Source organism: Dromiciops gliroides, chromosome X (genome assembly GCF_019393635.1).
Source record: "Dromiciops gliroides isolate mDroGli1 chromosome X, mDroGli1.pri, whole genome shotgun sequence".
Lineage (NCBI taxonomy): Eukaryota > Metazoa > Chordata > Mammalia > Microbiotheria > Microbiotheriidae > Dromiciops > Dromiciops gliroides.
In genome coordinates, this window is record NC_057867.1 from 81949884 (window position 1) to 81965894 (window position 16011).

At 46.5% G+C, this 16011-nt stretch overlaps 1 protein-coding gene across 1 annotated transcript; it reads left to right on the top strand.

The window, feature by feature from the left end:
- The first annotated feature begins 5904 nt into the window (after positions 1-5904).
- On the top strand, positions 5905-9850 carry LOC122733796 (laforin-like). Its single transcript, XM_043974500.1, has 2 exons — positions 5905-6289; positions 7712-9850. The coding sequence occupies exons 1-2, from the start codon at positions 6048-6050 to the stop codon at positions 8493-8495; spliced, it is 1026 nt and encodes a 341-aa protein (XP_043830435.1). The 5' UTR covers positions 5905-6047; the 3' UTR covers positions 8496-9850.
- Positions 9851-16011: the final 6161 nt, after the last annotated feature.

Sequence of the window (16011 nt, forward strand, 5' to 3'; positions counted from 1 at the left end):
GCACCCCTGTATTTGTGGAAGGTGTAACCCCCATTTTCTCATGTTTTGGTGGAAAAAACAGGGAAGTCTAGACACAGATTTATACAACCAGAACCATCTGTCCTCTGCGCTATGAGTTCCAGTATTGGCTTTTTTTGTTCTGTCTCCTTTTCCATCCTCTCACACAGGGTTTACAAGGAGAGAAGATAGGGGCGACTGACTGTCCATTTTTCAGCATTGCCCTGTTGAGAGTGAAGAGTGCTCTTGGCAGTCTGTCAGTCCAGCATTTCAGGCTTTTCTTAGGGTCCAGTGTCTTTAGGGCTTAGTGGAGCAGGCTGTTCCATCATTGTGCGGTTCGTATTATTTGTGAGTGAGGGGGGACATGGAATAGACATGTGATATGTCTCATGGTTTGAGTCATGAGGGAGTGGCTGCTGATGTGGCTGCCATTGTCTGAACTCAGCACCAGGTTGGACAAGTAGTGCAGAAGGGAAACCTCATCAGCCAGCCAATGCCCTGGATAGGTACCCACAGGCATCAGAACATACCCGAGGCCTCTTTATTGTGCTCATAGCCCTGGATAGTCCATTGGCCAGCAGGGACTGTGGATGGGTACCACAGTCATCATGGGTGATGTGGAGGCTTCTCTTAGGGGTCCTCTGCTGCAGAGTTTTCACATTACCATGGACCAAAATTCAATAAACTTTCATTCAGTACCTACTATGTGCTAGGTGCTGTGTTTGCAGCTGCAGATACAAAGAAAGGCATAAGACAGTCCCTGCCCTCAAGGCACACACAACCTAATGGGGAAAGACCACCTAGAAAAGGAAATGGAAGAGGAGGCCGGGGAGGAGGTTACCTGGTGGGGAGTGGGGAGACACACTAAGGTGCTACAGTCAGGTCAGGAATGATTGGAGGACATAAGAGTCTCTGAGCAGATTTCATCTTAAGGATCAGCCAGTTTTAGATCACAAAGCCCAGGAAAGCAGCCAAGTGGAAACTGATGAGATGGATTCTCTGGGGGTTCTCCTTATATGGTGGAGGATCTGGGTGGAGCTCCCAGATGTCTACCCCACTATACCAAGCAGAGGGAGGGAGCAGGCCCAGTGCCAGGGAGTCCTGTGCTGAGGAGGTGTGTTTCCCAACGGATTTCATTTTGTGATGAAAGGATGAGTTTTTACAGATCGTGAAGTCCAAGATTTTCATTCTCAGGAGAATGGGCACTTGCAAGTAAGTGCTACAGCCAGCAAGTGCAAAGCATAGGGGCTCACAGGCCCCCTTTATCCCTAGTCCCTAAGGGAAAATGGAAGCTCCCCACGTTCATCACTGTCCTATTACTTGTGGGTTACAATCTAAGGGCAAAAGCTAGCTAAGGGGAATGCAGTATTCTTTATCTTAATTTTCCATAATTCTTCTTTGAGTTCTTAGTCAATAGGGAGGTGCCACAGGGACATTTCTTCAATCCTCCCCCATATGGAGACAGCACAGGAGAGCACCTAGTTGAGACCAGCTCAGGGCTACTTAAACCACGTGATCTGTCTGCCTGAGGGGAGGGGGACCGAGACCCAAGTCCTCAAACAGGCCCAGAGGAGTACAATTTGGTCAGTATTGATGTGGCAGTTGTGTCCTACTGAGAGGAGACCATTACTCCTTTCCTCACATGGGGCAAGTGCAAGAAAGGCATTCAGGATGGCACATAGGTTGAAAGCCTGGGTGCCTTGGGAAGTTGGTGTTGCCCACAACAGGGATATTGGATTTTGAAAGTAGGAAATTTTTTTGGGGGGGGGGAATGACCTCAGTTTTGGCATCTTAAGTTGAAGATGTCTACAGACCAAACAATTCAATCCATCCTAAAGGCAATTGGAGTTGCTAGACTGGAAGTAGGTACAGAGATTGCTGTTGTTTGCTCTTTTCAGTCTTGTCTGACTCTTCGTGACCCCATTTGGGGTTTTCTTGGCACCGATACTGGAGTGGTCTGCCATTTCCTTCTCTAGCTCATGTTACAGATGAGGAACTGAGGCAAACAGGTTCAGGTGACTTGCCCAGGGTCAGTCACACCACTAAAAAGTGTCTGAAGCCAGATTTGACATCAGAAAAATGAGTCTTCCTGACTTCGGGCCTGGCAGTCTATCCACTTCACCACCTAGCTGCCCTGGAGAGAGATTAGGGTTAGATGAAAAGATAGGAGAATCATCTGCATAGAGATGATAACTGAATCCATAGATCTTGTTGCAATCACCAAGTGAATAGAATATAAGAAGAAGAGATGAGGGCTCTGGGGCAGCTGCTTGTAACACAATCACCATTAGTGGGTATGACCTGGATGAAAGTTGAGTAAAGGAGATCCAGAGGGAGGGGTCAGCTAGGTAGGTGGAGAACCAGGAGGAGAACAGTTTCAGGAAAACTAGGAAGGAAGAGAATATCAAAGGGAAGAAGGTGACAGATAGTGTCAGTGGGTCGCCTACCATATGGCATTATACTGTATTTCCCCCTCGTATTTCTAGGTCACTTTTTCTGTTGCCCCCATTTTGGGCATTTGTGCATGTCCATCTCTGGTCATGGACTTGATTTGTCTGTCTTTGTAGAGATTTGTCTCTGGTGAATTATGGGTTCTCTAGTTCCATTCTGCTTCCTAGGACACATCTGCTACTTGCTATGCTACTGGGCTTGGCTGACATGTGCAGGATGCTTTTTCCCTCCCTCCTCTCACTATTGCTAGATCAAGACCCTTTTGATGCATGTGCAAGACTCCAGTTAAATATACGTAACCCTTGTTAGCAAGGTCAGTGTCTTATGGAGACTATTTCTATCCTGTGAAGACTTGGGTAAGAATCAGATATTGTTCCTGAAACGATATCTCTGACAAGGGGCCAACCAGATTTTGCTTGAAGTGTCCCTCATACTGGGGACAGCTAGCTGGCTCAGTGGGGAGAGTCCCCGGCCTGGAGTCAGGAAGACCTGTGTTCAAATGGGACCTCAGACACTCATTGGCTAGGTGATCCTGGGCAAGTCACTTAACCTCCATTTGCCTCCACTCCTTCTTTTGTGAAATGGGGAAAATGAGAGTAACTGTCTCCCAGGCTGTTGGGAGGATCAAATGAGGCAATCATTGTAAAGTGCTTAGAATAGTGTCTGTCACATAGTAAGTGTAGACTCTGTCTCTATCTGTATGTCTTTCTTTCTGACTCTCTGTTACTTATTTACAAGGCTCACCATCTCCCAACTCTGGGCATTCAAGAATGGTTTTGTTGATATTGTCTGTATCTATCATAGTCATTCCATATTTTTCCGCCCCCTCCTCCAGAGCCTTCCCACATCTGTACAACTGATGGCTACATTGAGAAAGCGTGCGGGACATAACACTTCTTGGTCTTCCACCTCCCCAGAGGGATAGGTTTGGGGTGTATTCTCATCTCTTCATTTCAGTCCTGTTTGATCGTTATAGTTTTGTTACATGTACTTTTGATTTGGGGTGGGGGGGTCTTTTTTTTCACGTACGTTGTATATTAAACTGAGCGGGGCCTTAAATCAGAAAGTCAGATCTTGAAGAGACATGAGAAAATTTATTAACCAAGGTGGAAGGGGCCCTTAGAACATGGACTATTAGCCCTGGAAATGAACCAAGCACATAGAATGTGGAACATCAGACCTGGGAGGGACATTAGAGTATCAAGTTAGAGGCTGTAGACCATCGAATTTAAGAACCAGAAACATCCTGAGAGGGGAAGGGTTTGGAGAATAAGCATTTTTATAGTGTCCCTTACGTTCCAAGCACTGTGATAGGCACTTTCCAGATACTATCTCATCTGATATTCACAACAACCCTGCAAGGTATGTGCTGTTATTATCCCATTTCACAATTAAGGAAACTGAGGCCAACACAGGGGCAGAGGCTTGCTCAGGGTCACCCAGCTAGTAAGTGCCCGAGGCCAGATTAGAACTCAGGTCTTCCTGACTCCAGGCCCAGCACTCCATCCATTGAGCCACCTGTCTGCAGATCGTGGACCATTCAAAGGTGTAAGAGAATGGAGAGAATCCAACATAGAGCTGAAGGTGCCTTAGAATATGAAATATAAAAGCTGGCAGAGACCTTAGAAATAATCTATGACAAAATACTCATGTTCTTGATAGGACGACTGAGGCCCAAAGAAGAATGTGACTTGCTTAGTGAGCACTGCCCAAATTGCCGGAAGCTCAGAGATTCAATCCCATGTCTTTATTGTAAGTGCAGTACCCTTTCTTTTTCTTTTTTTTTTAAGTGTTTTTTGCTTCTTTTTTTCCAGTCTTAATAGTATTTTATTTTTTCCAGTTACACGTAAAGATAGTTTTCAACATTCGTTTTTATACAATTTTGAGTTCAAAATTTTTCCCCCTCCCTGTCTTCCCTCCCCAAGAGAGAAAGCAATCTGATCTAGGTTATATATGTACAATCACATTAAACATATTTCTGCATTAGTCTTGTTGTGAAAGAAGAATCAGAACAAGAGGGAAAAACCTCAGAGAAGAAAAAATGTAGAAATAATATGGTTCTGGGGAACGGCTGAACAAGTTGTGGTATATGAATGTAATGGAATTCTATTGTGCTGTAAGAAACGATGAGCAGGAGGAGTTCAGAGAAACCTGGAAGGACTTGCATGAACTGATCATGAGTGAGATGAGTAGAACCAGAATAACACTATACACAGTATCATCAACATTATGCGCTGATCAACTGTGATAGACTAGATTCTTCTCACCAATCCAACGGTACAAGAAAGTTGCAAAGGACTCGTGATGGAAAGGGAACAAAAAAGGAATTGTGGAATATTGATGTTGCGTGGACCATACTATTTCTTTTGGTTTTGGCGCTGTTGTTTTCCTTTTTTGAGGTTTTTCCTTTCTGCTCTGATACTTCTGTTATAACATGACTAATGCAGAAATATGTTTAATGTGATATATATATATATATGTATATATATATATATATATATATATATATATAAAACTATATCAGATTACCTGCTGTCTAGGGAAGGGGGGGAGACAGGGGAGGGAGGGAGAAAAATTTGAAATTGGAAATCTTATGTTGAAAACTATCTCTACATGTAGCTGGAAAATAATAAAATACTTTTATTTAAAAAAAACAAACAAAAGGATCCTATTTAAGTTTTAGTTAATCAGGAATTGCGATGAGCTAGAATAGTCTATTGCCTTAGCACTCTGCTTAATTGAGCTTTAACTGTACTTTGCATTAGATGAACCACAAGCAGCCTAGATGGTATTAGTTTAGGGCCTTTGTCACCTCATCTTTAATTCCTTTGGGTCTGCTAATTAAAATGTGGATCTATTAATTGGTTCTAAGTTTTTCTATTTTAGATCATTGGACAAGTGTGTGTGTGTGAAGAGATGGCAATAGTTACTGGTAGAGGGACTATTTCCTCTGATGAGATTGGAGAACTGTTGAAATATGGAAATGTGTTTTGTACTCGAGTTCAATGTCTTCTGATTCTTTGGGATTTTTTTCTTTTATCTCCATTATTATCCATCATTTCTATTTATTGATGTTTTATTGATGCCTTTTTATATCAAGCATTTTGTGACACACACACACACACACACACACAAAAGAGCAAGAAATAATATGGTTCAATCTGCATTCAGATTTCACAGGTGTTTGGTTTTGGTTTTTTTCCTGGATGTGGAAAGCATTTTCCATCATTAGTCCTTTCTAAATTTCTTGTGTGAGGTTTAAAATCCAATGGGGGGAGGCAGAGATTGCCCCCGCAGCTATTCCACTTGGATTGGGGCTGGGGCTGGGGCTGGGGCTGGAGGGGGCTCTGCGCAGTCCCTGACCTGCGCGCTCCCTCCCCTCCCTCCGCTCCCTCCGCTCCCGCCCCTCCCTCTCCGCCCTCAGCTCGGCCCCGCCCCCGTACGTCAGTGGTTACGCGATTCACGGCTGACGTTTTCCTCGCTCAGCGTCAGTGCCGGGAGGGTCCCGGCGGCCTAGAGGAGAGGAAGAAGAGGAGAAGGAGAAGAAGGCAGGGCCGGAGCCGTTCCTCCTGAGCCGGTGACTCGGTGGGCTCGCGGCGATGCGGTTCCGTTTCGGGGTGGTGGTGCCTCCCGCCGTGGCCCAGGGCCGTCCGCAGGTGCTGGTGATGGGCTCTCCGCCCGAGCTGGGGCGTTGGGCGCCTCAGAAGGCCGTGCCCATGAAGCGGGCGGGCGTCGGGGTCGGGCCCGAGGCGATACGCGGGCTGCAGGAGCCAGGCCTGTGGCTCGCGGAGGTGGAGCTGGTCGGGGAGCTCCCGGCGGAAGCCCAGGGGCAGCAGCAGCAGCAGGGAGAGCAACCGCAGCAGCAGGGAGAGCAACCGCAGCAGCAGGGAGAGCAACCGCAGCAGCAGGGAGAGCAACCGCAGCAGCAGGGAGAGCAACCGCAGCTGGTGGAGGTGTGGCTGCCGCAGGAGCCGCAGATGCAGGAGGAGGAGGAGGAGGAGGAGGAGGAGGAGGAGGAGGAGGAGCCGCAGATGCAGGAGGAGGAGGAGGAGGAGCCGCAGATGCAGGAGGAGGAGGAGGAGGAGCCGCAGATGCTGGAGGAGGAGGAGCCGCAGATGCTGGAGGAGGAGGAGCCGCAGATGCAGGAGGAGGAGGAGCCGCAGATGCAGGAGGAGGAGGAGCAGCTGTGGCCCCAACCCCAGCAGCAGGAGGAGCAGCAGCAGCAGCCACAGCAGGAGCAGCAGCAGCAGCAGCCTCAGCAATGGTGGCAGCAGGGGCAGGGGCAGCAGCAGCAGCGGGCTCAGCATTGGTGGCAGCAGGGGCAGCAGCCGCAGCAGCAGGCCCAGCAGCAGCAGCAGCCACAGCAGCAGCAGCCTCGGCATTGGTGGCAGCAGGGGCAGCAGCTGCAGCAGCAGGAGCCCCAGCAGCCACAGCAGCAGCAGCCTCGGCATTGGTGGCAGCAGGGGCAGCAGCAGCGGGCTCAGAATTGGTGGCAGCAGGGGCAGCAGGCACAGCAGGAGCAGGAGCCCGAGCAGCAGGCACAGCAGGAGCAACAGCAGCAGCCTCGGCATTGGTGGCAGCAGGGGCAGCAGCAGCAGCCTCGGCATTGGTGGCAGCAGGGGCAGCAGCAGCAGCAGCAGGAGCCACAGCAGCAGGCACAGCAGCAGCAGCAGCAGCCTCGGCATTGGTGGCAGCAGGGGCAGCAGCAGCGGGCTCAGCATTGGTGGCAGCAGGGGCAGCAGCCGCAGCAGAAGGAGCCACAGCAGCAGCAGCCTCGGCATTGGTGGCAGCAGGGGCAGCAGCAGCCACAGCAGGAGCAGCAGCAGCCACAGCAGCAGCAGCCTCGGCATTGGTGGCAGCAGCCGCAGCAGCAGGAGCCGCAGCAGCAGGCACAGCAGGAGCCGCAGCAGCAGCAGGAGCAGCCTCGGCATTGGTGGCAGCAGGGGCAGCAGCCTCAACAACAGGGGCAGCAGCCACAGCAGCAGGGGCAGCAGCCTCAGCAGCAGCAGCCACAGCAGCAGGGGCAGCAGCCTCAGCAGCAGCAGGCACAGCAGCAGGGGCAGCAGCCTCAGCAGCAGCAGGGGCAGCAGCAGGATCAGCAGGGGCAGCAGCCACCGCAGCAGCAAGGGCAGCAGCAGGAGCAGCAGGGGCAGCAGCCACCGCAGCAGCAAGAGCAGCAGGGGCAGCAGCCACCGCAGCAGCAAGAGCAGCAGGGGCAGCAGCCACCGAAGCAGGAAATGAGGTTACAGCTGCAGCTGCTGCCACCGCCACCGCCACCACCCAAGGTGGCAGCGCCCGATGTCCTCGCTACGTTCTGTTACAAGTTCCTAAAGAAGGAGCCAGGAGGAGAGTTCTCCTTCGAAGGTAATGGTCCTCAATATGAGCGCTACAGTATTTACTCCGAAAGCAACATGGTAGATGGCGTGTACTGTCTCCCAATTGCACACTGGATTGAGGCCGCTGGGCATAGGGATGATTTCAGTTGTAACATTGCAGGCCATCAAGCCATGCATTATTCACAAATCCTCCCAAACCTCTTTTTAGGAAGCTGCCCTCGCCAGTTGGAGCATGTAACTATCAAGATAAAGCGTGAATTAAGGGTGACAGCAGTAATGAATTTTCAGACCGAAGGGGATATTCTGCAGAATTCATCAGGCTGCAATCCCTACCCAGAGCCCATGAGCCCAGGCACCATGATCAGGCTCTATAAAGAAGAAGGAATTGAGTACATATGGTTGCCTCCACCAGACGGGAGTACTGAAGGGACAGTGAAGATGTTGCCTCAGGCTGTCTCTTTCCTCCACTGCCTACTTCAGAAAGGTCACACCGTCTACATACACTGCAATGCTGGTATTGGAAGATCCTCGGCTGTCGTGTGTGGCTGGCTCAAATATGTCATGGGCTGGAAGCTGAGGAAGGTGCAGTACTTCCTCATGGTCAAAAGGCCTGCTGTGCATATCGATGAAGAGGCTCTGTCACGTGCAGAAGGAGATTTCAATCAGAGATTTGGGAAGCTTTGTCTCCCCTTAAGTAATCTTAATGTGTAAAACCACCAGCTTTTCCCTAAAAGCTCCTGTCAGATAATCATAAGATGATTTGAAGACAGAATCTTGTTAAACAGTATTGTGGTGTGCTTTGTTACTACTATTTATTGTTGTTGTTATTGTTATTATTATTAGTCTAGCATGGTCATTTAGTCTTAGTTTTGGTTTAGAAATCTATTTTCTCTGGAGCACCTTTTAAAGAATCGAATGAATTGCACAAGGAAGAGCAGAAGTTCTCTGGACTCTGCCTTCTCAGTCTCATGTGGTACGATAAGGTAACAGACACCATTGTCAATACCTGCAGTCAGGCTCCTCCTTTTGGTTGACCTACCCACAGGTGGTTTTCTTAAAAATTCATGACCACAACCACCTTTTCTTGTTGTATTGTGTGTAACTATTTGCTGTCTGGAAAAGCTATCATTATACAGATTTCTTTTCTTTCGTCAAAAGTAGCAAAGAAGGACCTACTGCTTTGTAAATGGAAGTCATCTGACCTGCTACTAAGCAAGCACCAGGGCTGGAGGATGGGGGTTCTGTAAATCTCTGCTGAATGGAATAGAATTGAATTTCTTGTTCTGTAGAGGAAGGGTGTATTGATTTGCCACAATTCTTATGGCAGAGATTAACTTTTTTTTTCCTCATGAACCCCTTAGGAAGTCTATTGGAAACTATGGACCTTTTCTCTTAAAAATGATATGTTAAAATGCACAATATATAATACAAAAGATTACAAAGGAAACCACTTATATGGAAATAAACTCCTCAAAATGTTTTTTTAATATTATTTTAAAAGTTCACAGAACCCCAAGGTTAAAAAACCCCGCTATGGGGAAATTGGGTTTAGCACTCTGATAAGTCTGTGAAAAGTCTAGGAAAATTACGACTTTATGTGAAACTGGCTCTTGACTGTGTGTGAAGATAAGGGAACTTGGTAGACGTCCAGGGGTCGACTCCATTGACTTAGTAGTGTTTGAATTGGGTGTGAATGGGGAACTACGAAGTGCCCACTTAAAGGTGATTGGATTTTAGCCACTAGCCAACACTGAGGTCAGTGTGTTTTCAGAGGCTATGGACTGAGACATCAAGTGTTCGTAGAGGCTATGGACTGTGCCATCAACAAGAGACTGCTCTCAACCAAGCAACTTGAAGACCCTCCCATTTCTGGGAGGAGGACACGAAGTAGGAATCGGACACTGCGGGACAGAATCTGCCTCTTTTTGTTTGAGACATGGGGGTGGTGGCAGAATTTCACGTGGGCAGTTAGGAAGGCAAGGATTTCCATGCTATAAGGAATCTGTTCTCAATCTTTCTCTCTCTTTACTATCTTATGTGTTTTAATAAATCCTTAAAAGCTTAAACTCTTGGTGAATTTATCAGTGATTTTAAGCCAGTTTTCCCCACAACTGGGGGAACAGATTAGAACCCACATTGAGGTTTTAAACAACACAGTTTGGCTGACCACGAAGAGGAAAGCTGAACCTCTGTCTTCTGATCGCCCGGTTGGGCATGCAGGGATCTCCTACGTGCAGCCCAGTCACCATGGGTGGAGGGGTGGGCCAGGAGCAGGAGGGGGACAGGTGTGGCCACTTTGAGGGGAGCGGCCGAGCCCCAGCGTGGCCGTGAGGGAAATGGAGGCTGAAGGGAGGGGCGGCCACCCCCTCCATGAGCACCACAGCAGCAGCCACCTCAGGGCAGCCAGTGCGGAGGGGGCCAGACTGCGGAGGGGGAGCCTATGGCGGGAGAGACAGTGGCCCAGGGTGGAGAAAAGCTGAGGGTAGGAAGAGCCAGGGGAGTGGGTGGAGGGAGGGTCAGCAGCTGAGGCCCATCACCAGGAGGCAAGCCCGGCTGGGGGAGGGGCAGGGGGCGCTGGGCTCTCCGTCAGTCCACGGACGCCCCACGGCGAGGCCCAGTGGCCAGTCTGGGCCTGTTCTGAGGACCCTGGGGAGGCCCCCAAGGGCCCCTTCCTCAGGGAAAGGAAGGAAGTTTGGGCCCCCTCTCCCCTGAGGGTGGTAAGGGGGGGTGGGGGTGGGGACAGAGCAGACCCTAAGCAGCTTTTGGAAAACTTCCTGCTGGCACAGGGAAAGGACCTCTGGCCCATTCTCTCAGAGCCTTTCGCAAAGGAACCTGGTTCTGGGTCCGGCTCCCAGTGGGAGCTAGCACAGCATGGCCCCCGACCTTGTCTGCCCAGAAGCCCAGACAGAAAATCACCTTAGGAACTCATGCTGGCAAAGGAAGGGGCCCGGCTCCTTCAGACCAGAAGCACTAGATCTCCCAGGAGGTCCTTTCCCTGCTCTCCAGAAACGAAAAAGAGCCCAACAGGTTGGCCCTGGTCTAGAGGAAAAAAACAAACTCCCCAACTCTCGCCTCCTTGGTTTCTGACAGATGTTCACTAGAGGCAGTAGGAACAGGTCCCAAAATGACCTCCAGGCAACGAGTGTCCCACTGGGCTCTTCTGAACTCCCCTCCTCTCTCTATACTATTTCACTTGCTGTTCTTATCAGTTCCCATGGATTCAGTTATTGTCTCTATGTATATGATTCTCAGATCTACTTGTCCAATCTGAACCTCTCTGCTGACCTGCAGTCTTTCGTCTCCACCTGGCCTATTAGATATATCCAATCAGATAGATGTACTGGAGACATCTTAAATAGTGTTTCCAAAACTGAACTCTTTCCATCCCCCCTACCCTCAGTACTCTTCCCTTTCAAAATTCCTTATTACTCTTGAAGGTACCAGCATCCTCCTAGTCACCCAGGCCCACAACATAAGAGTCATCCTTCAATCTTGACTTCTCACCACTGCCCAAACCAACCTGTTGCCAAGACCTGTCAGTTTTATCTTTGTGACAGCTCTCATATGTGCCCTCTTGTCTCCTCTGACAGGGACACTACCTTGGTGTGGCCCTCATCACTTCCCAAATTGGACTATTGAAAGAACCTTCTGGTTGGGGTCTCTCCCTCCAGTACATCCCTATTCTAGTCTGTCCTATGCTCAGCTCTCAGAATCATCTTCCTCAAGCACAACTCCGTCCATAGTCCCTCCCCGCAACCCCTGTCTTCTACTCTGTCAAATCCAGTGGCTCCCTATCAACTCAGAACCAAATATAAAATCCTCTCTGGCATTCAAAGCCTTTTCTAAAGTACCCACTGTCACCTCTCCAGTTTCCTTACATCTTTCTCACTCCCACTTAATCCTCCTCACTCCTGTGATATACTCTTCAGTCCAGCAACAGCTGCCTCAGTGCTGTTCCTAGGACGAATCCTCCATGTCCCAGATCTGGCCATTCCTTTCAGGGGCTGTCCCCCACACCTGGAACATTCTCCCTCCTCATCTCTGCCACATGACTTCTCTGGCTTCTTCAGGTCTCAGCTAAAATCCCACTATCTGTAGGAAGCTTTTCCCCTTTCCCACAAGTCTCTATCTAGCACCTTCCTTGTGTTGATTATTTCCAGTATTTCCCGTATATAGCTTTTTTCTTCATAGTTGTTTCATCTCCCCCATCATTCTGTGAGTTCCAGGAAAGATCAGGGACTGTCTTACAATTCTTCTTATTTCCAGTGTAGGACAGAGACTGGCACATGTTAAGCAGCTTAAAATGTCTATTAACTGAATGGAACCTGATTGGCACCTGTTTCCCCTCATGTATCTTCATGGTCCCCTATGGGCATGAAAAGTCTCTCAAATGGGAAGTCAGGATATCTCAGACTTGGCTGGATATGAAGAGGCAGTTTTCAGATGAAGAAATTAAACTATCTATAGTCACATGAAGAAATGCTCTATATCTCTGTTGATGAGAAAAATGTAAATTAAAACAACACCGAGGTACTACCTCACACCTATCAGATTGACTAATATGACACAAAAAGAAAATGATAAATGTTGGAGAAGATGTGGGAACATTGGAACATAAATGCATTGCTGGTGGAGTTGTGAACCGATCTCACAATTCTGGAGAGAATTGGGGAACTGTGCTCAGAGGGCTATAAAACTGGTCATACCCTTTGATCCGGCAATAACACTGCTAAGTCTTATCCCAAAGAGATCATAAAAAGGGAAAAGGGAAAAGGGAAAAGGACCCCACATGTACAAAACTATTTATAACAGCTCTTTTTATGGTGACAAAGAATTGGACATTGATGGAATACCCATCATTTGGGGAATGGCTAAATTACTTGGACTATATGAATTTAGTGGAATAGTATTGTGTGGTAGGAAATGATGAGATTTCAGAAAAACCTGGAAAGACTTACAGGAACTGGTACTGAATGAAGTGAGCAGAACCAGGAGAACATTGTACACAGTAACATTATACCAGGATCAGTTATGATAGACTTAGCTCTTCTCAGCAATAGTTTGATCCAAGACAGTTCCAAAAGACTCATGATGAAAAATGCTCTCCACCTCCAGAGAAAGACCTATGGAGTCTGAATGCAGACCAAAGCATACTATTTTCACTTTTTTTCTTTCTTATGGTTTCCCACCATTGTTCTGAATCTTTTTTCAGAGCCGAAGTAATGTGGAAATTTGTTAAACATGATTGCACACGTATATCCTCTATCACACTGCTTGCTGTCTTAGAGAGGGGACAGGAAAGGGAAGGAGGGAGAAAAATTTGGAACTCAAAATCTTATAAAAATGAATGTTGAATCTATCTTTACATGTAATGGGAAAAACTAAAATACTATTTTTTTTTGGTGAGGCAATTGGGGTTAAGTGACTTGCCTAGGGTCACACAGCTAGTAAGTGTAAAGTGTCTGAGGCCGGATTTGAACTCAGGTCCTCCTGAATCCAGGGCCGGTACTCTATCCACTGTGCCACCTAGCTACCCCCAGTAAACTAAAATAGTATTAAGTAAAAAAGAGATTGCTGCCCCTCAAGCCTCCTCTAACAGCCTGGCCCAAGAGAGAGACTCAGACAGATGCTTCTTGTTGACTGACACTGTCCAAAGGAAGCCTGCTCCTGCCTGTAGGGGCTCCAGGGCCAAAACATTGATTGTATGTTAGAATCAGAGAGAATAACAATCTTAACAGCAAGTATATACCTGAGAGAGTTGGGAGAACCGGGAATACTATTCCTAGACTCAGAAAAGGTGGGGGAAACCAGAGGTGATTATCAACAAAACCTGACTTGGACCCTTCCTTGCTGATTAGATTTTAAATCAGATTGCTTTAGGACCTAAACCATAAACATCATTGGTTTTTGCTTCTTCTTTTACATCGTCATTCACTTCTATGCAGATTTCCCTTGATCCATTGTGCTCACTATTGTTGCTATGCAGGTCATACTTTATGTTCTCAAAATGCTCATGTGCAAATGAAAATAACCCTGAGGTTTCATCCTACACCCTGCAAATTGGGAAAAATGACAACAGTCAATGTTGGAGGGCTTGGGGAAGGATAGACACATAAATGCATGGTTGGTGGAGTTGTGAAATGGTACAACCATTCCATAAAGTAATGTGAATTATGTAAATAAAGCGAATAAAATGTCCATACCCTTTGAATCAGAGACTCCATTACTGACCTTATACCTCAAGGAAGTATTTTATAGTTGTCTTCATATAGTTCCTGGGTTTGTCTTGACAGGTAGACTCCCAGGTATTTTATATTGTCTACAGTTATTTTAAATTGAATTTTCATTTTTATCTCTTCCTGCTGGACTTTGTTGGTAATACATAGAAATGCTGATGATTTATGTGTGTTTATTTTCTATCGTACAACTTGACTAAAGTTAATAATTTCAAGTGGCTTTTTAGTTAATTATCTAGGATTTTCTAAATATAGAGTCATATCATCTGCAAGGAGTGATAATTTTGTTTTCTCCTTGCCTATTCTAATGCTTTAATTTCTTTTCCTTCTCTTATTGCTATAGCTAACATTTCTGGCAATATTAAATTATAGTGGTGATAATGGACATTCTTGCTTCATTCCTGATCATATTCTGAAGGCTTCTACCTTATGCCCATTACAGTAGATGTTTGCTGATGATTTTAGATGAGTATTACTTTTTTTTTAGTGAGGCAATTGGGGTTAAGTGACTTACCCAGGGTCAGACAGCTAGTAAGTGTTAAGTGTCTGAGGCTGGATTTGAACTCAGGTCCTCCTGAATCTAGGGCCGGTGCTTTATTCATTGCACCACCTAGCTGCCCCTATCCTAATGTTGAACAAGCCCTGCATTCCTGGTATGAGTTCCATCTGGTCATAATGTGTGATCCTTGTGATGTATTGCTACAATCTCTTGGCTAGTATTTTATGTAAAATTTCTGCATCAATATTCATTGGAGAAATTGGTCTATAATTCTCTGTGTTCTGTCTCTTCCTGGTTTGGATATCAGCACCACATTTATGTTATAAAAGAAGTTTGTTAGGACTCCTTCACTTTTTTTCCCAAATACTTTATCTTGTATTGAAATTAATTTCTTTGATTTTTAGGATTTCCAATTGGGTATTTAATTGGGGACTTGTAATTTATTCATTTTTAAGATATTTTAATTGCATGCCAAATTCATTGATGTGCTTTTCCTCTCTTCTATTGATATAAGTAATTAAAAATATAAATTTGATGTACCATATACAGAAAACAACAAAAACTTATAAAATGAAAGAAATTATAATATGTATCATAGTGAAAACAAGTGATATGGGAAAACAATTAAGGGGTAAACATTTAAGAATGTCCGGACACCCTAAAAGCTATGCCATACAAAAGAGCCTTGAGATAAAATTTCAAGAAATTAAATAAGAAAACTTCCTAGACCTCTTAGAACCAAAAAGCAAGAAGGAAATGGAAAGGATCTATAGGTCACCCCCAGAAAGAAACCCCCCAAGTGAAAACTGCCAGCCATATTAGAGCCAAAATTCCAAGTTTATGGGTCATAGAAAAAAATATTGCCAGCAGGCTCCAAAGAAAGAATTCAAGTAGCTAAGAACCAGAGTCAGGAATACACAGGATTTTGAGAAATTCTCCTAAAGGAGGCAAAAATGAAGGCTGTCCTATCTATATGTGTTATTGTATTAGCCAGCTTGCTCGCTTGCAAGCTTACGGTCCTTTAGCCTTTCTTTGTGGAGAATTAAAAGCCAAATTCTGATGCCTCCTGGGACAACCATGGTTTGGTGCCAAAAGCTGCTCTGGGAGGCAGAACTGTCCTATGGAAAGAAACTTGGCTTTTATGGAGGCTTGGCTGTAATGGAGTCAGAGGACCAGGGTTCAAATGCTGCCTCTGATGCTAAGTACCCGTGAGACCCTGGGCAGTAACTTAACTTTGTTAGGCCTCAGTTTCTTCACATCCAGTTAGGAGCTGACCAGGGAGGTCACCAGAGTGCCTGGGATGATGTTTGTTTCCTTCCCTGATGGATGTCTCGTAGCAACAACTGCTTGCTCTCTGTTTCTTCTTGTGCACACCATTCGGCAGTCAGCATCTATATTTCTCTCTCTGTGTCTCTGCATTTTTATGTCTGTCTTTCTTTTGTTCTCTCTCTCAATATATACAATACATATGCCTCTCTGTGTGTATGTGTGC